The sequence below is a fragment of the Enoplosus armatus genome, chromosome 9, assembly GCF_043641665.1.
Source record: "Enoplosus armatus isolate fEnoArm2 chromosome 9, fEnoArm2.hap1, whole genome shotgun sequence".
In the NCBI taxonomy this organism is placed as follows: Eukaryota; Metazoa; Chordata; class Actinopteri; order Centrarchiformes; family Enoplosidae; genus Enoplosus; species Enoplosus armatus.
In genome coordinates this window covers 20,341,473-20,366,873 of record NC_092188.1, presented here as the reverse complement: position 1 = coordinate 20,366,873, position 25,401 = coordinate 20,341,473, and the positions used below count along the sequence as shown (strand labels likewise).

General features: G+C 42.0%; 1 protein-coding gene across 1 annotated transcript; it reads right to left on the bottom strand.

Annotated features, from left to right (window-relative positions):
* Positions 1-1,263: 1,263 nt before the first annotated feature.
* On the bottom strand, positions 1,264-24,652 carry emc2 (ER membrane protein complex subunit 2). The gene is made up of 11 exons (XM_070911985.1): positions 24,613-24,652; positions 23,694-23,807; positions 20,747-20,811; positions 19,688-19,773; positions 17,884-17,941; positions 13,264-13,349; positions 12,955-13,014; positions 9,405-9,486; positions 9,052-9,162; positions 7,224-7,328; positions 1,264-1,928 (listed from the first exon to the last, which is right to left on the bottom strand). The coding sequence occupies exons 1-11, from the start codon at positions 24,650-24,652 to the stop codon at positions 1,842-1,844; spliced, it is 894 nt and encodes a 297-aa protein (XP_070768086.1). The 3' UTR covers positions 1,264-1,841.
* Positions 24,653-25,401: the final 749 nt, after the last annotated feature.

Below are 25,401 nucleotides of genomic sequence, written 5' to 3'. Positions count from 1 at the left end.
GAATTCATGACTGATAAATTGTGCGTAAACCACTTTTTTTCTTGCTCAGCAAAATCAGAGCTGCAGACAGGCTAGAAATAACATCTCACACAGGATAAGTTAGATGATGTTTAGTGCATGGCAGCGAGAGCCTACTTCCAGGTGCACATTGTCACTCATTGCTGCATGCAGTCAAGGGTTTTACCCAAAGTCATGAGTTCTTCCTCCAGACTACAGATGGCACTATTGCCTCAGTATGGTTGGCACTGGATACCAATATCTCATAATGATGACCCATCAAACTGATTGGCAACCTTTATTCCCCTTTTATAAGTTCATAAATTACCTTAGCAATATTTACATGGGAGCTGCAACAAAAAGGAATCACTCTGCTTCGAATCAAACAGCCTTCATCCTGCAACTCCTCAAAAAAAGAGGTTCATTTAGCCTCAGCCCTTTTCCTTCAAAAATAACTCAAGTCCGTTTACGCTCAAACGTCCCCTGGCTTTCATTGGTTCCGCCAGATTGGCGAGGCAAATCAAATGCAGACACATTCATCCACTGACCAAGGCCAGAGAGTATTAAAAACTCGAGAAAACGGCTTTCCACACTCCGGGCTTTGAGCTGGTGACCTCTCTCAATTTAAAAGCCGTCCAAAAAAGACCATAAACTCAACACTCAAGTTTTCCATCAGCCGAAGAGTGAAATTATGAGACAATTGCCACGACTTAATAAACAAAAGGAATGGAAGTAACAGCTGACCCTGCACGGGTGAGCGACAACTTAAGATGATCATTTGGATCAATTCAGATTCAACAATTACAGAACCCAGTGAACTGAGTGTACTAACAGTTGAGGAAACCAGGGCTGCTGCCTCTCACAGCACTAAGATGTCTTTCTTCCCCGCCTGTCATGAAAGTTCCCAGATTCATGAATACATTTTTTTTTCCAACTTGTGGCGTGTTAATTACTGGCAGCAATCTCTGAGGCTCCCTAAACTGAAATGACAGAGGTGTTCTTCAGCACGCTGAAGTTGGTTCAGCTGCTGTCCGGGGTAATTGAAAGGCAGGAATTCCCAGCTGGAATCACTGGGAAAAAAAGAGGCCCTTTTTATGCCCCTGTTGTTACCAATGCTTCCTTCATAATGACAAATGTCTCTCATCCTTCTCCAGGATAATTACAGCAGGTTCAAATGTGTCAGTAAGTGTCACTGCTGGAGACAACATGACATTCATTTAGATGCACGGAAATCCAAAGAACAAACCACTAACTTTGCTTCATGAAGAAAATGTATTTTGAACTCTGCAATCAGTCCAACTTTTATTAAGACATTTTAATAGATTAAACAAAAAAACATTTTTAGATAAAGATGTTTCATTTACAGATCGCACGTAGTAGTAAAGGACCTCAGTGCAGACAGGTGTGAGCTCCACGTTGTCTTTATAAATAGCATTTACTGTACAGCTTGTTATCTTTCCTGGCCACAGAGTTGTAGCCTTGATAGGGATGTGCTAATTAGTGATATCAGTTGAAAGTAAACCTAAAAGACAGCATGGGACGGGGAAATCACAGCTGGGTTAATATTACGCAGAACTTGTTTAAATATGTTGGACCACTTTCTGTTGTAGGTTCCAGATGGGTGGGGAAAATATTTGCACTTGAGGGAAACAAATGTCTTCCATTGTCCATGTCAAGTTCAATCAATTACAGAATCGAACCTGAAGGGATAAAGAAAGGGGAAAAAAAAAAATCAGTTAAAAATCCGGTTCTGGTCACATTGCAAGGCTATTTGAGCTGCCATGTCGCTCCAAGCGGCTGTGTGTGAACAGGAGGGAATAAGGGAAGCGTGGAAGAGGGGACATCTAGGACATGGTGATCTGCATGGACTCCAGCATCTCCTCCACCGCCTTCATGGAGCATTTGTTCTCCTTGGTCCCGCGACCGGCCATCTGCATGTCAGAGGGGAGGGGAAAAGAGAACATCAGCTAGTTAGGTCTCTCCGCCAACTAAAGTAACAGATAGCACAACCCGCTTGAATGCAGCAAAAACATGCGACAATGCAAAGCGAGAGGCAAAAATAATTCGATGACAGTGGTTATTGGATAGAATGCAAAGTAAAATAATACCTCTAATCGGAGGGTTTTTCCTCAACTGTTGCATAAGTGCCATTTTAGTTCTCTCTATGAGCTCCGAGACAGGATGCCCACATGATTAGTCCACTTCCATGGCCTCTGGTACAGGAGTACAGAACACTCCACTCTAATTTCCACAGTGTCCACAGGGTTTCACAGGAAGTGCCGCAAATTATAATCCACAAGCACATCTAGGATTACTCATGTGTGAACATACAGGCACACACTTTTTCTACCCAATTAAACTTTGCAACTGACAAGGCATCCCCTCAAAAAATACCAAAGAGAAAGACAACTTCCTTAACCTTGGGCAAGGGACCAGGGATATAATAAAAGGGTCAGTCTAATTAACCTCACTTCACCCACATTTATAGACAGACATAAATCTTCATGAAATCTTTCTAAAACTTCAAAGTATACTTTACTTTAAATGTATCAACTTGGTGCAAATTAGATTATAAGATCTGACCTGCAGCACAGTCAGATACAGGTGGTTGCCGTTCCAATGTAGCTACATTAACACTACTATGTATTGTTAAGGTGCGAGACTAAGAGTCTACAGCCACGCTAGGCTGCACCTCGGCACAGTGCTGCTTTGAGCTAAAAGCTAACATCAGCATGCTAACATGCTCACAATGACAATGCTAAAATGCTGATGCTCAGCAGGTATAATGTTTACCATGTTCACCACATTTGCATATTAGCACCAAATCAGCAAAGTATGGATGAGGCTGATGGGAATGATATTAGTGTTGCAGGTATTTGGACATAAATCAAAGCGTTGGTCAAAAGAAAAATTTAACCTGATGATGGTGCTAGATGAAATGTCATGGGATCATGGGAGTTATAACAATTCATTCTGAGGGGGGCATTTACTCTGAAGAACTAAGAAGAATAAGCAAAATAGTAAATGTCCCATGATTTGATAAAAATCTAGAAGACTAACAATGGTGTTCAAAATGAAAAGATTAAAGCCCACAAGTCATTACAAATGTTTAAGACTCTGGGGACTCCTAGTGCTTTTATTAAAACATTACTGTGGCAGGCAGCAATGAACACCAACACACTCTTTTGCAATCCCAAAACCTGAGTAAGTAAAGTCCCCAGGAGAATTTGCAGCACATCAATCATCATATAAAAACTTAGAGACACAACTTCATCTAAAATATCTGCTGCTTAGTCAGCAGCAACAACAGCAACAACACAGCTGAACAGAAAAAAGACAAGCAGGAGGCAACAGCACTGTGGGGTCTTTTCAATTGAATCGTTATGAAAACACCATTAACCTGAGTCAAACACAGGCAGGGGATACTGTTTCAATGCTGCCTCTGGACTAGAGAGCTCATTCTGCATGTCCTCCAAGGTGAGAGATGAACCCCTTGAGTGTGTGTGCACACTTGAACAGACAGAAGCACACACATTCACTGTAAACATAAAAATTTCCATACTTGAAACACACATAGTTGGGCTGAAGAAAGTCTTGTACCAAGACCATCCTGGCTTTCTTCCAAAACCACATGCAGTCCCTTCCTCTACCTATTTGTTTGTGGAATAACAGCAAAACAGAAACCCTATGTTCAACATTAAGCAATGCTTATAATGCTGAGCGGCATTTATTCATTCAACCTTTGGCCCTGCTCAGGCTTCTACAAACAGGAGCTAACTGTAGCCTAAACCTCTACGTATTTCCATGGCTAAAGTTTTTTCCTTCCTTTTTTGCCAAACTCCAACTTAGAGAGGGCAGTTGGCTAAGGTGTGCGATTGGCTACGTAATTTCCAAGTGTGACTCATTCTTCTAGATTTAGGGTGTGTGTGTGTGTGTGTGTGGCGGGGTAGCTATAATGATCAGTGCATTTCATTGCCTTGCTGCCTAATGCGCCATTACCCCGGGCCCGGTAGTCAATTATCTTCTCAGCCTGAGGTGAGACCACCACATTAACTCCTGCCCTGTTCTACAACAGTAGGAGCAGACCAGACAGCTCCACATCTATTTAGAGCATCTGATAATAGAGTCATGACGCAGTGAAAGCCTGTGGTCCGTGACAGAGGACCTAATCAGAGAATCTGTTTAGAGAGTTAGGGCAGGCCATGTAGGGCTGCTTTGAAGCCCCCTGCACCTACAAGCCACACATCTCCATCTTTTACATGTCAACCGACCCCAACATTGGTAATTACATTTTTTTTTTGTTTTCTTTAAATGGGCCCAAGTTAGTGGTGACCTCTCACTGACGTCTGCTCCCACTTGCACTCACCTGCCCACCTTTTTCTCTCGCTGAGGTATGACAATCACCAGGTACCGGGGCCCTAATAAAAGTGGACAACTGACACGAGCAACGCTTTAAAAAGGAGCCATCAATCAGCAAGCACAAGCCCACAGCAGCCTGCAGCTGTCTGATGGAGGCTCACAACGTCGCTCCCTTTTAAAGATCTCAGAAGTCTTTTAACAGGGTGGTGAGGGAACGAAAAAAAAACATAAAAAAGGAGGCAACCTTACACCTTGTCATTTAACTTGCCTCACACAGCAGCCAAAAGAAAAGCCCAACCATATACAAGAGCTCGTGCGTGGTGCCAGGCTTGCATACACATACTGTATATACACACAGTACAACCTCACTATTACCGGGCAACTTAAACAAATACAAGAGGTTGTAGACCAGGGGCAGAAGGGGGGGAGGGGGCTCACATTACGTTCCCTGGAGGACAAAAGGTTTGACTGACTGAGGTGTCTCATTATCGTCACCAGGGGGGTCAAAACTTCGTTAACTAACCTTTAAGAGGAGCTGAAGTATTTCAGTCTGTCATCCTAACAACTCAACTGAAACTATTTTCCTCTGGGCCACTACAGCATTGCCTGCCTATCATAGCGATGCCCATATCAGCTTCCCTGACACTGATTTAAGTGTTAATTGACAACTGAATCTCTAAGCTGTTAGTACAGTAGTAAAGAATCTACTGAACTGTATATAGTCACATGTAAGGCAGTGTTTGGGCAGCAAATAGCTATCTATTTGATTCATTACAGCCAACATCACCAAACACAGATGTGTGTTCCCTGTCTGTGGGCAAACCCTCTCCCACACCTCCTTGGCAATAAAGAAAATATTTAAGCAAGGAAAACATGTGCTACACTACTGGTTATGCTACTGTTAAATCCCTGTAACAAGTTTCAGATGAAGTCCCAAAGTAATATATAGTTATAATAGGTCTGTTTCAAAGCTTGTTTGGTGTACTTACATACAGCCTGGCAACTGCCAATAATGGATGCATAAGCTGTTTGCAATCTAAATACAAAGTGTTGTGTAATTAGTTTAATATGTCGTCAGAAAAGAGGGTTCACTTACAGACTGTAACAGGATTTCTGGCAGGAGGACTGTTGTTGTCTCAATCAGACGTGTTATTTGGCTGTCAGCCTTTCACCTTGCCCTTCTACTCAACTTCAGCTGTCCTGTCAAAGCCCGGTGCCTCGGACCCTTCACTTACTTTCTTCAGAGTTTTGGACACAAAGTTCCCTTCAAATATGATTTTTCACACTTCGTCCCTCTCCCTCTTTCGGGCCTCTGATTTATGATTAAAAGTTAGCAGTTTGAGATATTCATCTTGTCCCCTGCTGGGTTCAAAGACTCTGTCAGACAGCGAGGTGAGGTCAGCAGCCGCACTGATCAAAGTGACGAGTGGCGTGGGCTTGACATCAATCGAGGCGTTTGATTAACTCATTTTGTTGACCAAACCACCTCTACACTTGTCCATTTATCAAGGTGATTTATATCTGCATACATATTAAGTGTTAACTTAAACAAAACAAGCTGCAAGTCTTCACTCAGGACAGTTCACTCCACTTTAACTCAAACCTAAAAGGAACAAGTTAAAGCTCAGAGCTCTTCCATGACACTTCTACAACAGCCATTCGCCGTGACGTTACTCGCATTCACATTTTTTTCCAACAGAGCCCTCGTACTTGTCTGAGTGTTCAACACGTGAGATGTGTCTATAAGGCCAGGACAGCTGAGTGTGGTGAGACAAGGTCTTTAGAGGCTCAGCGGGGAGCCCCTCTCTCTCTCAACAGGACCCACACAAGCTGAGCAAGAAACCGCTTATTACATGTTTAACTGTGGATGCCCAAATAAGCAACACGTTTGGCCCGCTTGGCAAATAAGATTTCTTTTAAATATGCTTTCAAACTTGGGTTGCCATGACAACGTCATAAACCATTTTAGTGATCATCTGAGCAGCTCCTCACTTTTTCCCCCTCCTTGCTTTGCGTACGTGTGCGGATACTAATACATACACACACCTTTGACTCCCACTTTCTTACTCTCTGAATGTTAATAGGTCAGAGTCACAACGTAGACCTCAAGGGTCCTAAAATTTCCACATCACGGATCCTGGGTTCATTGGGCCCCGCTAATCAGATTACATTTCAGGGAAGTTCTGGGACGATATTTGAATTTGTTAATTTAATATTAAATGTTTAACTAGTTAAGAAACACTGCAACTGAAGAAATAATATAAAAATCTATAATTAGGCTCGTGAATTTGCTTGGGACCTCCTAGATTCAGTTCAAAGGCACTTGAGGGTCATTGAACCTCACTTTGAGAAACACTGAACTAGACAACGCTCTGCTACAGTCTAGTGTGATTATTGTCGTCAGAGAATCAGCTTGTGGCTCTGCGAGAGGCTCATCTGTGAAGCCAGGGTGTGGAATAAAGTCTTGTTGTGGCCTTAAATCAACACATGAACAGCAAATGTACCAAGACACACAGAAAGACACTAGGGTTTGTTATTACAACACTGCAAGTCAAAGGCATCCTTCAGGACTGCTGTGCATTCAGGGGTCATTTGCTGGTGGTGAATATTTTTCACATACTATGCAAATGAGGGGATTTCTGGATGTCTGGATATTGTGTGCAAATACCCCATGAAAGCTAAAACACAACAGAAGAGTCATAAGATAGTATGATTGGTGGTTTTCAGTGTCTGGCGGAATGACGGGGGATGTGGGGAAAAAGGAAAAAGATGTTTTTCAGGAGACAGAGACACCAAAGATACAGAGGCGAGACAAAATTAATGAAGATACTGGCAAGAATAAAATATATATTGAATGTGTAACTCACCTTATAGGCTCTATTTATTTGAGTGGCAGCCCAAGCAGCATACTTCATGTTGTCCTTCTTCACCTTGGCACTAACTTTTGGACTGGCAGCAATGTGACTTGCAGACTAGAGGAAAAAACAGAAAATGGGAAGAAGAAGCAAAAGGAGAAAACAGGGGAAGGGGTGTTCTTATATCAAAACTTGGTGAAACAGCAATAAAAGCGTAATTGAGATGAATGTGCAACCACTCTTACCATCTACCACTCCACTAGTCATTGTGGCAGAATGAAGAGAAAAAACAGACCTTGGCCTGATGACACAGGAGAAATCATTTATGGGGAGGAAAAAGTGAGTGTTTTAATGCTTCATACGTAAATTGTCACTTAACAGGGCCTAATTTCTCCAACACCATCGATTCATGGTGATGAAAGGACCTTGTATGTCTTCAAAAAAAAAAAAAAAAAAAAGCAGCGCACAGTGAGAGGAGCGCTGTGTGAATCACAGTCTCTGCCTTCCCCGACAGCTCCCCTCCGAACCACAAATCCCATGTCTTTCCCATGTTCCTGCCATCATCTCCACACAGCAAAGCCCAGAGGGCTTACCCTGCCTGCACTTCAAAGCCCTCCCTACCAGTGCGCTGAAACTTTAACTACACACCAATCAACCTGGCCCTGCTTTTTCTATCAAATGGTTTGGCTTCTGTATTTTTTAGTAAGCATTTTCTTTCTTTCTTTTTTTTAACTCCTTAATTTAGATTATGTCAACCCAGACAGGCTATCCCCGAATAACAGTGTGCACCGTTATGGATGGGAATCCCCACGCAAGTGTTGTCGAGTAACTAACCCGCAGCCCAACTGTGGTCAGTGCTACCAGGTCTTCCGTCGAACTGACTCAGATGGTGTGAGATGGTGAAAGTTTCCTGCCCTTTCACTGAACTTCTTGCACCTGTCAAGATCTGGACCACCGAGACTAGCTGACAATTTGCAAAACACACTCTTGAGGCAGGTCTGTGACTGATAAAAGAATAAACTCCCACCTGGAGTATCCATTAAAGGCCCAAGTGTCAGTGGATGACTTGTCAGGAAACCGTACAGGGGCCTGCTCTTTCTCCAGACGAACGTGACAGTTAACAGAAGCGTCTCGGTTCGACCCTGCCCTGCTCCTCTCCTGTACTCTGCCTACACCTCTGAATGCTTTCAGGGGGAATGGGCTGCTATGAGGTGTTTGGACTACCTGAAGACTCCCAGTGCAGCAGAGAGGAAAACACTGGGGCTCTCTGTGTTAGACCTGCTTCCCCTCTCCACATTTTATTCCCTGCACTGCTTCGTTTGTGTTTTTATGTCAAGTCTCACTTACATATGATGCATTGGCACTAGCAGACAACATCCTGTTTAAACAAATGTGTAGATGAAAGGGCCAAGACTACAATCAAACTGGCACCTGGTTGAATAATTTGCCAGTGACAAAACACTTGCAGCAGTTGTACTGCTCTCTCTCTTGCGCTTTTCTCTTTTTTACTCCATGACTACTTTATTTATTCAAGTCATAAACAAAAAAAAAGTCTCACCAAAGGGGTATTATTACTAAAATAAAGAGCTCCAGAGGGGCAGAGTTTTCCGATGCTGGAGTTCACCGTCTGAGTCAGCAGTGAGCTGACCTGTCTGAGAGCCCCTTCTTCGCTCCCCCCCAAAAAAACACACTTACACACATACAGTACAGTCTCGCTTGACACACTCAGTGGCCAGCCTCAACCTTGACAAACCACAGGGTTACAAAAAAGGTTCTACTGTTTTTGTTTTTTCTCTCTCTCTTTCTCTCCCACTTTCTCTTCATGCACAGCGGTACTCACCATGTACAGACCAAACAATGCCCTCATGTTACGGTTGTTCAGCCTCAGCGCCTGGGCAAAATACTTTCTGGACAGCTCCAGGTTTTCCAGCCCCCCCTGAGTGTACTTCACCTGTGTGAGGAGGTATTAAACACGGCCAATAAGCAGTGCTAAAGGGCAGCTCAAGCAATGACAGCATGACATCTGAATAAGCAACACATGACAACCCCGTGTAAACACGTCTCCTTTCATGAGCCTATATTCCCAATGACGTTAAGTGCGTATCGGTGTCTCTCTGTGTTACAGAGAGGCACCATTCATTCATCCACAGTTTGCCCCCATGCTTGATGATGGACATCCAGGCGGGTACCTACCTCAGCGTACTGCTCACAGTACAAGTGATTGTGAGGATTGGTCATCATCAGCTCCTCCAGACAAAACGCGGCTTTTCCATAGCTGTGGAAATGACAAGGAAAACAGTGAGCCAATTGATACAGCTGTGGACGTGTCATCCTTTAGCTTGCTCAACTGTGAAGCACAACATCTATGCCCAATAAATTTACAGGTATAAATTTGAATTGAAAACGCCATGGGGTTAGGGTTAGTTTACATGCAATTCAGAGATCTGTAAAGATCCATCACATGACATAAAGTTTATTTACAGGCTTACAGTATAGCTTACTCAGTCCAGACAGCTGGCAAAGGTAAAAGCCTATCTAGTGTGGCGATTCTCCCTCCTTTGGGGACACTGAGGATCAATCTTGTCTGTCTGTGTGTTTTTTCAGCATTTAATGTGTAGTTAACTACCTTCCTGAGGTCAGCACTACAGTAAGAGCTGGCACACTGTGTCTATACTCAGATGAGATCACTTCTCAGCAGCAGACTGCTGAGCTGTTGACCTCACACTAATCTGCTGCCACTCCACTTCTAATACACAGTTTCCCATTCACGGGCCCAGGCCAAGACGAGCTAAGATACAGTATATCACTAAACACAAAGCCATAAAACGTCTGTACACCTAACAAAATAGAAGCCAACACACACAGACCAAGGCAGAAGCAGAACCTACCAACAGAAAATGGTGCTGCATTGGCTGTCTGTGAGCACATCCAGACAAAGGTGATCAAGGTCATTCTGCCAAGTTTTTGCTTCTTGAGCAATGACGTTTCTTTTTTTGTCTTTGCGAGATGTTTCTGAACCTTATCAGTTAAAAGAAAATCCAAAAGGCTTCTACACTGCGATAGACGGGGAGTCATTTCACGTGTGAGAAACGAGGGAAATGTTAAGATGCAGAGTTTTTGTGGGAAGCAAATGATCCAAATGTCAGTCTATTTAAAGTCCGCCATGGTAACTAGCTGAAAGATTAACAGCATAGGAGGGAAAGGAAGGTGGGGACAGAGTAAGAAAGAAATAAACAGGGGGAAGGGGTTGAGTAGAGGGGGAGATCAGAGGGCTTGGAAGGTTGGGGGCTGCTTACAATTACCACTTCCTCTCCATAAAGGCTTTCAGATGTGCTCATGCAGTGGCCATGGCCTGCAACTGAGCCTGCTCCATCAGCCATCAACCAGAATCTTGTACCAGAGCCAGACCCTTACCTCTTCTACTCTTCCTCTAAGCCATCTAACCCCACCATAACCGAACTACTCTCTATAGCGGTTCCTAAGCTCACTCTTTACCACAGTGCTCGAGGAAGGTTGTAGCCTCCATCGTGCGCAAGACTGTAAGAATTGTATTTGTTTCTTTTGGAGGTTAGTAAAACCATCAGCAGTGGCTTTCCCCCATTTCAATACCACATTCTGACTGCATATAAGACAAAAATGGATTCAGACTGTGCAAAACTATTTTTGAAAAAATTATTACTATTTATCCTGTAATTCTGGATGACCAGTCCAATTTTGTTGAACAGTCTCATAAGCTGGGTCAGAATAAGAGCCAACAGCAGATCCCGACAGTGCACTACTTTGTCTGTTTGCACTACTCGCAAACAGACAAAGTAATCTCCTGTGTAAACAGCGCTGGCATAAGGATTGTTTTAACAGTGTCAACTCAGAGGCAATTAATTACGTTATTAATGTGTTAACACTGATGCCTGCTGCAACCCTCACAATGGCAGCGCAGAGACACACCGCTTTGTTTATTTTTAGCTCCCAGGGTGTTGCACAGTGAGGGGAGGAAAGTTTATTTCTCTTCCTCGCTTCTTCATCACCCTGTTTTCTCTGGCTGGGGGGGGGGGGGGGGGAGAGAAAAGTGCCACCACCTTCTCCTGGGAATTTCACAGCAAGTGCCCCCCCCCCCCTGCATGCTCTATCCCTCTGGAAAAGAGTGGTGATAATGCTGGGCTATCCGGAAGAGGAGGAGGAGGGGAAACAGGGAGTTTGTAACCCAAAATAAAGAAAACAAAGAAAAGAAATTGACACGCCTGTAGATAAGGGGCTGTGGGAGTGAATGGTGTGATATTAGAAGTGTTGGGATAAGCTGGGAGATAATCCGCTCACCCCTGGATTTCCTCTGGCTACTACAGCAATAAAGCCTCCCAGACAAAAGCATGAAATATCCAATAAGTAGCCTTCTCTCCTCGATACACATTCCTGCTGCCACTGCCCTCGTACCAGAGCAACCAGGCAACCATAGAGTCAGCGTGCCCCCCCCCCCCCCCCCCACACACACACACGAACACACACATATAAAACCATAGCTCAGCTACAGACACTGCTTCAGTAACTTTTGAGCCTCCAGACAATTAAGGAGGGATAAAAGGTGACACAAACAAAATTATTTTTTCTTACACTGCTCTCGTCTGTCTGGCTATTCTCCTTGGCAACTGAGATATCATTGGGAGGCCAGGGAGTCTGTCTGCTCTCATATGAGAGGAGAGAGGGGCTTAAGACTCAAATCCTATTAAACAACTCTTATGTGACAAACATGGACAGGGCTCCATTCAGACCCCTGGCTGAGTTAGGCATCTCACCGCCTTCCATTGTGGCCATCCAACGGCCCTCTAGAGATCAAGCCATCAGTCTGATGTGAAGCCCTGTTAAACTGACACATACGCATATATAACATATGGCTGCCTCACCGGAAGCAGATTACTGATTTCTAATTTCTATGTTACATGATGAACATGAACATCCATCATTTAAGGAAGAGTTCACACTAAAATTACTTCACACATGGGATACACCTCAAACATTCTCTGCAGAAAGTATACATTTTACTATACAGGATGTTCATTGATTTAAAAAAAAAAAAAATCTTTTTGCCACGATGATGAACAAATTCAAAAGTTTCAAAGGACAATTGGCAGACAACTGGCTGAATATTTTGCTCATTTGCTGCATTTCCTATCTGTTGTCCATCTCCTTTTCTAGTGCTTTTACCCCATTTTGATATTTACCATCTTTCCCTTGTCTTGGTTGTTTTTCAAAGTTGCTGTTTTGAAATAAATGCTCCCGGATACTTATTAGATAACCCTTGTAATGAAAGAGAGCTTATCTTATGTGTAAAATCAAGCTTCAGTTTACCCACTACAGCTGGTGGAAATGCTTTAAGGATTGTATACTGGTTTAAATGGGTTGTAATTGCAAAGGTGGGTCACAGCATAACCACAAACAATGTGAGCTGTTGGTTCAGAGCTGAATATTGAATAGGCAGACAAAAAAGTACATAATGGAGGAAATGTGCCCCTCCTGTCTCATCTAGCAGTGCTCCTGAATGGATGCATTAATACACAAAGGTAGCTGTAAAGCTTGACAACAGCATTTTAATGCAACTTTGAAAAAGCACACTTGCCAACCTTTGTTTATGGTGATGAATAAAATGAATCATGATGATGAAATCATCCTTGGGTTTTAAAATACATTAAGGTGGATAAAAAATGTGTAAATACTAAAATCATACTGTTAAGTTAAATAAAAATGCATTTACTCGTGTTCGTTGATGTAGAGCTCTGACAGCTCATGCCAGGCTTCTTGGTCCCCAACAAACCTGTAAACACACACACAAAACAGAGAATGCCTTTGTAACATAGCAAAAGTGAAAATGTAAGTATTACTTATTCCAATAACAACAACACTCATCCAACCATCAAGGTAAGAGAAAGAATTTGCTGGCGTTTTATTGACAAGTCGTGCCAGCTCAATTGAAAGCAAACTCAGTTTTTAATTAAAATAAAAGCCAGGGGAGGTTGGGGGTGGGGGGTGCCTGACCCTCGCCCCCTCTTGTAGAAACACTCACTGTTCCAGATACTCATTGAGCTCCCGGATGGCTTCAGTGCTCTTCCCCTGGGCCTTCAGTATGGAGATCTTGCGTTTCCTCGCTGCCTGTAGAGCAGAGAGTAAACAGGATTAGGAACTGAGCTCCTCGAGTGTTCGTCTGAAGGGGGGCGAGAGGATGAGTGAGTGTTAGAGTTGTGAGTCTAAGTGTGTACATTAGCGTCTTTTCAGTCCGGCTCTATGTTTTGCTATGAGACTGACTCATTTCTATAGGATGAATCAGCTCCTTGGATTTTATTGCAAAAAAGGCACAGGCACTTTTGGCCTCAAAGTTAACTTTGTCAAGTTTATTCGTACTATTACTGGGAAATTTAAATGAATACAAGCCTACCAAGACATAATTGGAGATAGTTAGTGGCCATGTCCAACAGGAGATGGACACATACATTATGAGTCAATGTTTGGGAGTTGGAATGAGCTCAGTGGCTGAGATAAAGTGGTGAGTCATCCCCTAACCAAGTGGGGAAAATGGCACACTCCCCCAAACCCCAACGCCTGTCTTTCTGCCGGCACGGCACGCATCGAGCACTGCACCAGCCCAACTTACATCAGCTGAAAATTGCTTTCCGCTTCGTTTTGATGTTGAAGTGACCTTAAGGTGGATTAGATTCTCATCAATCTGAATTAGAAAGCATTACTCCTGCTGCTCCGACTTTTCCAAATGTTTTACTCCCTCCTCCTCCTCCTCCTTTTGGTAGTAAGTGAAAATCTTAACAGGAGGCTGCCGCTCCATTAGAAGTGCACTGCCCTGCCACAGCCTATTTTATTTATGGACTGGCACTTGATTGAATGGGGCTTCCTCTCCTCCACTCATAACCAAAGCCACTCAGGGCTGTGTATGAGTCATGTCTAGGGGCTGTAAATTTGGGCCTCTTCTGACACTGCCATCACAAGAAATCCACTGATCCATCAAGCTGGGACAAGGACCTGCAGAGACACTGCTGCCTCAGCTGACAAGCAATATTTTAACTTCTCAGAGAAAAAAAAAAGCATACAGGCAACCGGACATCATCAACATCTTGATAAAACAAAGAAGCATTGTAGTACTACCTACACCACCATGTATCTTATTCCCAAACACACTATTCACATCTGTGCAAGTGTGTATTTTTAGTATCAGGGTGGTCTACAGGCAACAAAATCATTAAAATATGTTATGAAGTTATCAAGCAACAAGGAACAGTGAAAGGTCAACCCATTATTTCCTCTTTTATGTCCTCTGACTATAAAACAAAAAATCACACCACTTTAGATCCAGCGCATTTCACCAGAACTTGATGCTAAGTGAGATTCAGGAATTTATACTCACTTCAGACTAAATTACAAGCATGTGGGATCTTTCCTCATCCAATACCCAAAAAGGGAAGCATAAAAAAACTAAACAAACACTAAAGTGATGTTGAATGTGGATTTTTGCACTTGTGCGCTCCCGCCATCACCACACCCACCTCTTTTTTTCCCCTTCTTTCCCAGATAAAGAACCACTTGGGGCTCAAAGGAACATATGGAAGTTGGTAGCCCAGAGAGTCACACAGCACTTTATTAAATGAGAAGCAATTCCAAACCACTCCTCTCTCTCCTCTTTTCTCTAACTAATGATCCAGAAAAAGCTGGCAGTGGGTCTGATCCCTCTGTTGTCGTGATTCTTTTTTAATTAGCGCTCTGAGGAGACCTTAGGAGTGAGGACTGAATTATTCACATCACCCCTGGCTCTTTGCTGCGACCTACCGCAACCTTCCTTTATAATAAGATACATCACAACAAGGGTGGCAAACCTAGCACACTGTACATACTTGAAATTGGACTGAGCAAAAAAGGGGAGAAGGGAAGAGAGAGTGAAAGACAAGTTAATTCAAACATTAAGGTTTTATGATGCTGTTAAAGGTTTGTGTACATAGCAGCAATGGAGGTGCATATTTTCAGTTATGATCAGTTACGAAACAGAATGTTATTTTTGATCTGCAAGTCAAACTCTTCCATAAATATTGTGAATATACTTCACATTTATGTGGTCAAAAAATTCTGAATTGTGGTTTTAAATTTCAGGAGACTTGACCTACTCAAATATAATCTTGTCCTACAATGAATCTGTAATTGCATATGATTGTGGGTCAACCTCAGTGGCTTATTTAAGAAATACTAGCTTTTTATATTGAACAATCAGGGTGAAATAAGAGCGTTGGAATTCAATATTAATGCAATCACTGAGTCAACTCAATGTTAAACTAAATAATAATTTGGTTCATCCTTATATGCAAATGTTGTGGGCACTGCATAATCTAAAATACTCACAAGAAGAACTAAAAAGGTGGAAGAAAATGCATTTACGCACACAGACAAGAATTTTGCCAGATCATTGCTGTAGGTATTGGAACACAGCAAGCAATGGAAGGGCTAAGAGTTTGAAACATTTTTTGGACACCGCCATGGCAAAAAAACCTTGAGCAATTTTTGTTGATTCAACAATTTTGGTTAATGGGTACCACATCTATTCCACAGCCTGTAATTACAACAGCTCAGTTTCCAATCTCTGCTTCGCATGCTGGGATGCCTCGCAAGTCTTCCTTGTGGTCGCCAATTTTCCGCCATTTCTCAGGCCCATCCCCTGTCTGATTCTTAAGGGCATGTCGGAGAACATGCAGGGAGGAGATAGCCCTCACTCCAAGACAGGTGACCTAAACAATGGCATCAAATCATCGCTCCACCCTCCGTCACTACACCCAAGTCATTCAGGACAAGGATTGTGGGAAAAAGGTTTAAGGTTAACATCCCAGGAACAAAGGACCTATTTGTCTATATTGTTCCAGTCCCGGCCCCAGGTTTGACTGACAGCCTGCGCTCACTAGGGTGGCAGTATCCAGCACGCAGAGACCAGGAAACCGACCATTCCCTTTCCGAGGATGTCCCTGGAATTCCCAGAAGATCTGTGCCGTGTCGGGGAGGTGCCCTGTGATTCACTGAAATTACAACTCCCATTGTCCAAACAGTGGATAAATGCGAAGCAATTTGTTGAAGATTACTCCAATTACTTAAAACATAAATTTGCTGGGAGCAACACCCATTTTGTATATGAAAATGACAGTGTTACAAGAAAATATCGTGACTTGTGGCTTTTACTTCAATCTAGTGTTGGACAGCGTGACTGGGACAGAATATTCACTGCAACCATCCCAGTGTTATTTCCCTGTCAGACATGGCATGAATCAAGCCTTCTGCATAAATTAGTAAGCGAGACTATCACAAAAAAGTTTTTGCTCGTTATTTGGTTTTTTTTGTGTCGCCAGAGATGCATAAGCTATGAGACTGAGATATTGGAATTAAGTCACTTGGAAATCCTTCAGCTGTTTGTTCTGAGGCATTTGTTTTAGGTCGCATCAGCATTTTTGAAAGCGTGCATACAAATTCTAATAGTACTTCAGCCCTTTCTGACTATATTTTGATATATATATATATATATATATATATATATATATATCTATCCCTTGCCTTAAAAAAAAGTATATACCATGACCCACTCATTTAAATTGAAATATAACTGAGGGGAGCTGCCCATGAAAACAGTCCTGTCCCTTATTTTAAAGGCTGACTTGCCAACTTCCAACAGCACCAAAAGTGTAAAATAAACAGATGGTCTTAACAGAGTGAAGGTGGGAGTGAGATATGGTGTAAGGCAGCAGCTGTGGCTAGATAAAGACATAAGGATTATTGGGGGGGGGGGTTTCAGTAAGGCTCTATTTGTTTAAAGCAGATAACCGACAATGTGAATAATCTTTGCATGACGTCCAAAGCACAAATGTCTATGCTGTGTCTGTAGCGCAGAGAGAAAATGTTTAATACATTTAAAGCAATCCATGTGTTAGCATGGCACCGGAAACTTGTTGAACATCTTTGGGGTGAGGGTGAGGGGTATAGCCAAAATAAATAAGGTCATGGTTTCTTTTGAAAACCCTTGAAAAGATTTATTTTCTTGCATGGCCACATGTCCTTATGGAAACGATTAACAGCAGGTACATAATGCTTTGGGTTGGTGGTGTGGGATTGGCAGAACACTGGCTAGACATGCTCCTGCAAGTCACTTCACAGAGATGAATAGTAAATTGAGAAGAGAAGATGGCAAGGAGAGAGCTTCAGAGAACTAAGGGTTATTTAGGGTTTGTCACAGCAGACTTTGCACCTGAAGCCAGTAGACGGCAATAGAGAAGGTGGGACAGGAGCTCAGCCATGTTCACTCAGGGTGGGGGTCTGAAAGGTCCAGTAAATCACCATCTTCAAAGGCCAGACCTTTATTTACGTTTTACTTCCATCAAACATGTCTGCCACAGACTAAGACCATGAATCACCCCTTCACCCACCCAGCCCCCTCCCTTAAACACTTCTCAGTTGTGTGGGTGATAGGCTGATCAGCACTGTGGTTGAGGTCAGAGAGGCCAAGGGGAGTTTAACTTAGCAAACTCACACTGCTAACACCAAAGTGCCTCGGCAGATTTAAAGCCCTCCAAAAAAGCTGAGACCACAAAGTGAAGCAAAGGAGAAGGCCAAGCAGAGGGATTTTCCCCTTTCTTTCCCTGCTTCTCGGTCTTACCGTATTGGTGGGGTCGTCTTGTAGAATGGCATCATAGTGCTTGTTGGCCTCATCGTACCTTCACATAGAGAGAAAAGAATACAAATTTGTTTTTTAACCAGTCCCAGTCCCCAGTCGGGTAAAATTAGGTGGTGGGGAAATCAAACAGAGTTCAAGGTAATCAAGTTTCTGTATACAGCGTGGCAGGTTCCTATGATTACAGTGAGGCTGCACAGAAATCAGTGGTGATCTGAAGGAAGAAATAAACACTCATTTAAGTTTAGGTTGCCGGTCCCACGGCAAGCATTGTGAGAGGCTTATATCACTTCACAATGAGTCATGAAATCAATACAAACAAAGCACACTCGAAGATTGAATTTTCATTTGATTGTATCCAGTTTGTTTCACCTTTAAACAAAATTAAATTGCTGCTTTTACATCTGTCCAGATCCGCAGCTAAGTTGTTGGTTCAGTTGTCTGTCTCTTGGCCAATACATAATACCACAATACACACATATGAACCTGATAAGCAACAATATCCAACACAGCGTGCCTCAAACTGCTGGACTGAGCCCACATGATTCTGTTTAAAAGGGAAAATTTATGAGCTGTAAATATCAAATCATACGGTAAAGAAATCTGGGAATAGGAGGCATGTGCACTTCACTTGTCATGTTAAATAAGGCGCTGAAGGATGATTTTAGAACTTTTTTTCTATTAGGGGCAATCTGCAACGCTGACGTTTTAGCAGCCAAAGGCGGGGGATCAGTGATCAGAAACTGTCCCGCCCATAGCCTGCAACAGACAGAAGCAACTCTGGTTCCCATTAGCACTGAGAAGCCCCACTTCCAGCGCTGCTGCTTCCCTCACATTCACTTTATTACTCAGCCACACTTTGGGAGATTTCAGATGGCACCAGGCGAGCACTCACAAGCCACTTTGATTTGCTTTATTTATTTAGGAACCGTGTGTGTGTGTGTGCATGTACGGAGGGGAAGGGCCTTGCTGTTTGAAGCTGTGTCATTTAAGAGTAGCTCTGTCTGCTGCCAATTAGATCCCAGTGTGCCGTTTATTTAATCTGACAGTGCCGAAGCAATCACTCTCAATTATCACATAAACTCTGACATAACCGATAAACCAGCATTGGTGATCCGGGTGGGAAATGTGAGCAGGGTAGTAAACAGATTAAATTACCCTTACTTCAGCTCAGTACAGACTAACACACTCACTGTTTATCTTTCTCGCTCCATTCTACTTACTTTTTTTTTTTTTTTTTTTAAACTGCAGATTCAAAAATAAAACACATCACTGAGGGAGGGGGAGACACAAAGTTGAGATTGTGGTGACATGTCAAGACATTATCCCGTCCTGTTGTGGTACAGAGACCAAAGCGGCACAGGAGAGAAAGCATGAAAAAAGGGAGGGCAAAAAGAGAGAAAAATACAGAGATAGATGAGGAGTAACAAAATAAGGAAACAATGGAGGAATAGAAACCAGAGAAGATTGAGGGACCCCCAGAATAACAGTGGGATCCGACCACTTCCTTCCCGGGAATCCCTAACTCAGGCTAAAAGGGCCACAGGACTACCCAGCGCTGAACCTTTCCTCTCTCCGTTCCCCTCTTCTCCAAAGGAATGCTGGGTGATCCAACATAAACACAATCTACCCCACACACATACTATACTTACACACACCCAGACCATTGTACCACGTAGGATCTGCTAACAGTTTCTCGCCCCCGAGCCACCCAAAGAACCATACATAACAGCAAGGCTAAGCTTGTTTTGCCTCCTCTGCCTCAGAGCTTTTGGTACCCAATGCTTACCTTTCCAGCGCTTCCAGCCTCATGCCCGATAATCGCTTCACTCTGTGGCTATCTGGAAACTGCTTCCTCAGTTCCTGTAGACAGGTCTGCAAGGATGTGGGTAGAGTAGAGAGACCAATTATAGTTGGCTGTAACTAAACTTGTGTATGTTACACTGTCACACACATACCTCTGCAGATACAAACCACCTGTCTGAAAATGTCAGATTCTGCCTATGTTTCAGCTACACTGATATAAAAACAGACAGACAGTCAAAAGGCCAATTTCACAGTCTTAGATGTGAAAATGTGCTGTTACTACTATGTGTTCAGCAGTTAAGACAACCATGCTACTATAAAAGAGGAATGAGGATGCTCTCTGCCACTTCCTCCTCTACACAGAGCTTGTTATTGTTTGATCACACGGTAGTAAAAGAGGTGAGGAATGGTTCTAATCACATTCAGCAGTATCCTGAATGAGGTGAAAAAGTCTGCAGTGTGACCTGAATCATTTGCGCTATCCATCTGCTGAAGTCTGGTCCTTCTGCTTTTTTAAAGCCTGGCAGCGGGGCTGAAAGGATAGCCAACAGACAACTAATTCCAATGACTGAGTCCTGCCTTTTTCTGTACTCAATGAGTCATTCTTTTTGCCAAGAGTCGTTTCTTACTGATTGCAGATGAACCATTTCAATTACCATGATCTCTTGTCTTTTTTTTTTTATCCCATGCAGATTTGACCATTTTCAGAGCCATGAATATTTCAACGTGAACTCAGAAACATCACATTAAGCTTTAGGATGGCAAATAAATCCTGAGGGAAAAAAAGAAGTTGAACTCCATAAGCGATGGCCAAGTTCAGCTAACACTTGAAGCATGCTTCTCCACTCATTTGCTACACCCTCTAATTCCAACTCTCAGCAAATTGTTTTTCCAAAGTACAGACAGAGTAATACCATTTGGCCAAATAAAAATCAGATTTTCACATTTGGCAGCGGGGTTGCCGCAAAGTAGGAATGGCTGTGAGGGAGTGAACGATGGGCTTTTGAAGCTGGGTGTGTGAGGAGGAGCAGTAAAAACTTACCAGAGCCAAGTCATCTCGACTGCAGTCCAGCGCTGCGATCATCACCTGCTCATAAATAATCCATACTGGGCAGAAGAGACACAGACAAAGAGGACTGTGTTAACGCCCTTTCCATCCCACTGTCTAATGTAACATGAAAAAATGATATATTGAACTGTACACTTGATGTCCCAACTGTGAGTGTGTCCCCAACAGCTGCACATCATGTTTTTTACTCACACACACAAGCTTCCATGATGTGAATCAACAGCTCAAGACTTCATTCAAAGAACTTTCCCCATTTCATTTAATATGTAATGCTACGTTAACAATGTTCTGTATGGAATACATTGAAGATAATGTTGCTTGTTAAAAACCATAACCAAATTCAAACTTGGACAGCACTACAATAATAACAATCGTAAATGTAGGAAAGTTTCAAGTAAACGCCCTTGTGTGAGGGCTTCACAGTCCTGTTATTCATTTGCCCACAGTGAGTTGGTAATAAATTACTAATTCAATTTCAGTAAAAATGTGACATTTGAGGAAATTAAGTGTAACATTATCAAGGAAAATAAGTTGTTACGTTTGTTATAAACACCTCTCAATTTCAGACTGAAGTTGAACTATCTGAAAATTACCCTACACCCCCAACCACAATACATTTTCCTCATTATTAGAGGTCTTCCTCACACTTTGTAGTAGTATAACTGAGACATGGAAGAGGTAAAAACAAAAAACATTGCTAAAAACACGGTTAATGCTTTGTGCTGAACTAACATTTCTGTCCATCCCTCACTCTGGGCAGTGTGACGGTGTTAACAGTTACTGTAGTTCACATGCCAGAGCAAGTTCCAACACCAAAATGTGGTTGGGTTCACAACATGATGTGTCTGTTTTCAGTAAAAATAAAAAATATATATAAATACATATCAGTTTCAACATAAACACAATATAAAATTAATTTGGTCAGTGAGTGACGTTAAAGCATTAGTGATGTGTTTACATAAACGTTGTAAATATCCTCACACTTTTCACCACAAAGAGAACTATTAATGAATGTTTACATTACAAGTGGGTTATTTTTGGAAGGCGAAACATTTTTAATCCCCGGAAGGCTCTTCTCAAAAAAGAGCATTTTTGCACATCTCTGCAGCTTGTATTTTTAATATAAAGGGGCGAGATTAAGTCAATGTCTTGCTACTGTGACATATTAATGTGATTGTACATTATGTTGTAGAGAGGTTATAGTTTAGTAGGTCATATAGACAATTGTACCAATATCAGCATCTCATGCTTGGTCCACTTTCTACTCCACAATGCTTATTGAGATTCCTTTTGTGTAGAGACCTTATGGTTGAATATACTCATTTTTTTCCCTAAGTTTTCTTTAGATACATAAAACCAATCTCAAGCAAGTCTGAAAATGTCAGCACTGTTATATGTATACACTTGTAGAGCAAGGCATGTTGAGCTCCATCATTACCAGGCACAACCATTCCATGTTTCACATGGTGGTTAGCTATAAAAAAAAGAAATGTTTTTTCATTCAGTCAACTGTAACATTATAACATACTGACTAATAGCCTGGCTACAGAAGCCAATTAATGGAATTAATACAACATGTTAGACAGACAGCTTTGACAAGTAAACAAGACATGTTCAGCCAAATGAACACCCCCTGTTAATTGAAAAGAATAATAAAATCCAACTCCACCTAAAAGCAGGGTTGGGTTATGCCAAAACAAACAGATGCCTGTAGCTTTTCTTGACTTTAATGATTCCAGCTCTTGTTTTGATAATTGCCATCTCATTTCACAGCCAATTTAAGAGCTGGTTTCAATAAAACCATGGCCTGTTAAGTGTTTATCCGCCTCTTTTGAGGACTGCATGAATCATAATGACGAGGGAAAAGGGGAGAGTTTTATGGGATAATGCAGCAGGACAGTGCTGTTATAAAGGAAACCATGACCTTTGATATGTTTATGGTAGGTAAAACTCATTCCTGCTTCAAAAATAAAATCTTAAGAAATCAATAGCATACTGTACTCAATGCATTTCTAAGCGGACTATGCTTACTATGGCACAATTCACGTCATTGCCATACCGTCTGTATCCCTGCTTACAATATGTCTGGAATATAGTCATCTTTCAAAGTCATTTTTTACTTTTACTGATGATCTACTTGTTTATTTTTTGTGAAGTTGCATACTCATCATTAAGATCCCCAAAACAAGAGATATTAAAACGTTAACCTGTTTCCATTCATGCTTTTCCAATTTTTTCCAAGTTAAGTGTTTTACCTTTCCCCCTCAAAGCTCCTAAAGATCTGTTTAATGCAAGTGATCATGTATTTCAGCCATGACTGCGTCTATCTGTGTTTTCCACATCACAGGAAACCTAAGATCCCGTTCAGAAATGTATCCAAAAGAAAAATATATACCACAAAAGAGAGGAGAGAGAAAAGAATCTAGCCAGCAGAGAATCGCCCACTTAGATCAATCACATCTTACTCAGTTGTACAGATGAACCCACAGGCAATAACATTGGCTTGACTGTTTTTACAGAGGGACATTCAGTGGTTTTCAACGCTGCAAAGCAGAAGATCATCATTCAAAAAAAATGTTTTTGAACAGACCTGTAGGCTATACTCCGGTGACAAGCTGTCCGTTGTGTTATTACCAAAACAGCAGTGTGTTCCCCCTACAAAAGTGTGTCATAAAAAACACAATTTTCTCTACTTCAGTGCATGTACAGTCTCCCGTTTTAATGTTAAAAAATGAACAGAAGACTAGTGCATGACGTGGAATTCTCAACTTATTGTCTAATCTCATTTCTAATGGTCCATCTGAAACAATGCACCTCATAGTCTATGTTGGCAACTCCTGTGTGTGTGTGTGTGTATGCTGTCTGTTCTCTGGAATGATGTGAAATGATGTACTGATTTATTTAGTCTGGACACACTTACTGTCGTCTCCAAGTTTAGATGCATGTTCACTGATGAGCTCCTCACCAACATCCACAATTTGTTCACTATTTCTGCAGTTATCTTCTCTCCATTTGCGCAGTTTGTCTCTCATCTCTGTGGACAAAGGACAACCATAAGAACAGCTGAGATCTGTATCAGTTTTCAACATAATAAACACAATCATATCAACCCTGGTCCTTAAACTCTGGGGTTGAGCATGAGTGTGAAATACAAGACATATGATGCTTCATTGTAATGTGTAGTAACGTTTTTCATTAATTTCCCGTCATTTGAACTGTGTGTATGATGGGACTAAGGTTACTGGGGCTATTCAGACACCCCAAAAGTGCCAATCAATACATTTAGTTCAAATGATCGTTTTATCAGAGAAATAAGGATAACTTCGAACCACTACGATTATATTTGTGCAACTAGTACACTGGCAAATACACAGAATGGCACTGACGTTACTATTGCAATATCATTATTGCGTTATATGTGCTTTGCAGAGCCAGAAATCTATCGCGACGTAGCTATAGCTCACGTTAACCGAAGGAGCTATAACTGGCTAGCATGCTGCAGACGTTAGGTGGTTCACTGAAACACACATCGTGCACAGCTTCTCATTAAACGAGAATTTACCACCGTCAACGACTAAGTTACAAATGACGGCTATTACGCTGGTATGGATGTACTATATGGATTGACCGGATAAGATAAGCTAACCATGCTAACTAGCGTTAGCTAACAGCTTTAGTTACATGCTGACTCCTTAGCTCGTATTTTCAGTCTGGGACAGCGACGACTTTCCCCATCCTCTTGCACAAGAAACCCACCAAGAAAACATCGAATGCCTTCAAAAACATAAAAACATGTCTGAATGACACTTGAGGAGAATCTATTTTATCTTTTGTCTTACCTTCCCAACCCACATCGTACATTTCTGATACCGACGCCATCTTTTCTCTTTTTGACAACATACGCCGTGCCTACGTCATGGACTTGCCAGTTGTGGGCGTGCCTGACGTTGATAAAATTATAAGTAATAATAAAAATAATAACGTTGTAATTATTTGAATAGTGTACTAATAATACTTATTGATAATCATCTTGTTTTATAATGTTATGAGCTATGATATGATTCATCTAAAAAGCTTACATATTTAGATCAACAGAAACGCTTTTGGTCAGTTTTAATCATGTCCATTCAGGTTGAGTTAACTGGTGTTCTGGCTTAGGCACAGGGCAAATGTGATTCCAGTATGCTGTAAACCTGCATACAGCAGTCAGCAACATGCAGCATGACGGTGAGCAGGCTACAGCAGACATTTACAATCCAGACGATGTCATTCTCATGCTCCATTTCCATTTTTATAAAATTCCCCTGCTAAGTATTGGGTAGGACAGTCAGCTGAGCCTAGAATCAGTTTCCTCCGAAAATATGAAATGTGCTTTCCAAGCACATCTACAATTTTATCCTGATTTCCCTCAGGAGCCTCTGTGAATCTCATCCCCTCCCTGTGTATGCTTGCTTACACACTTCTCTCTTACCACATTGCACACTTGTTGATGTGGGCTCAGCACAAACTTGCTTACTGAGACATTTCGGAGATCTGATGTCATATCCAGTGCTGCTCACTGCACACAGCCTACTGTTATGCATACTCTGTGGATGTTCTAGTGTAAAGGGCAACAAGGAGATGTTTTC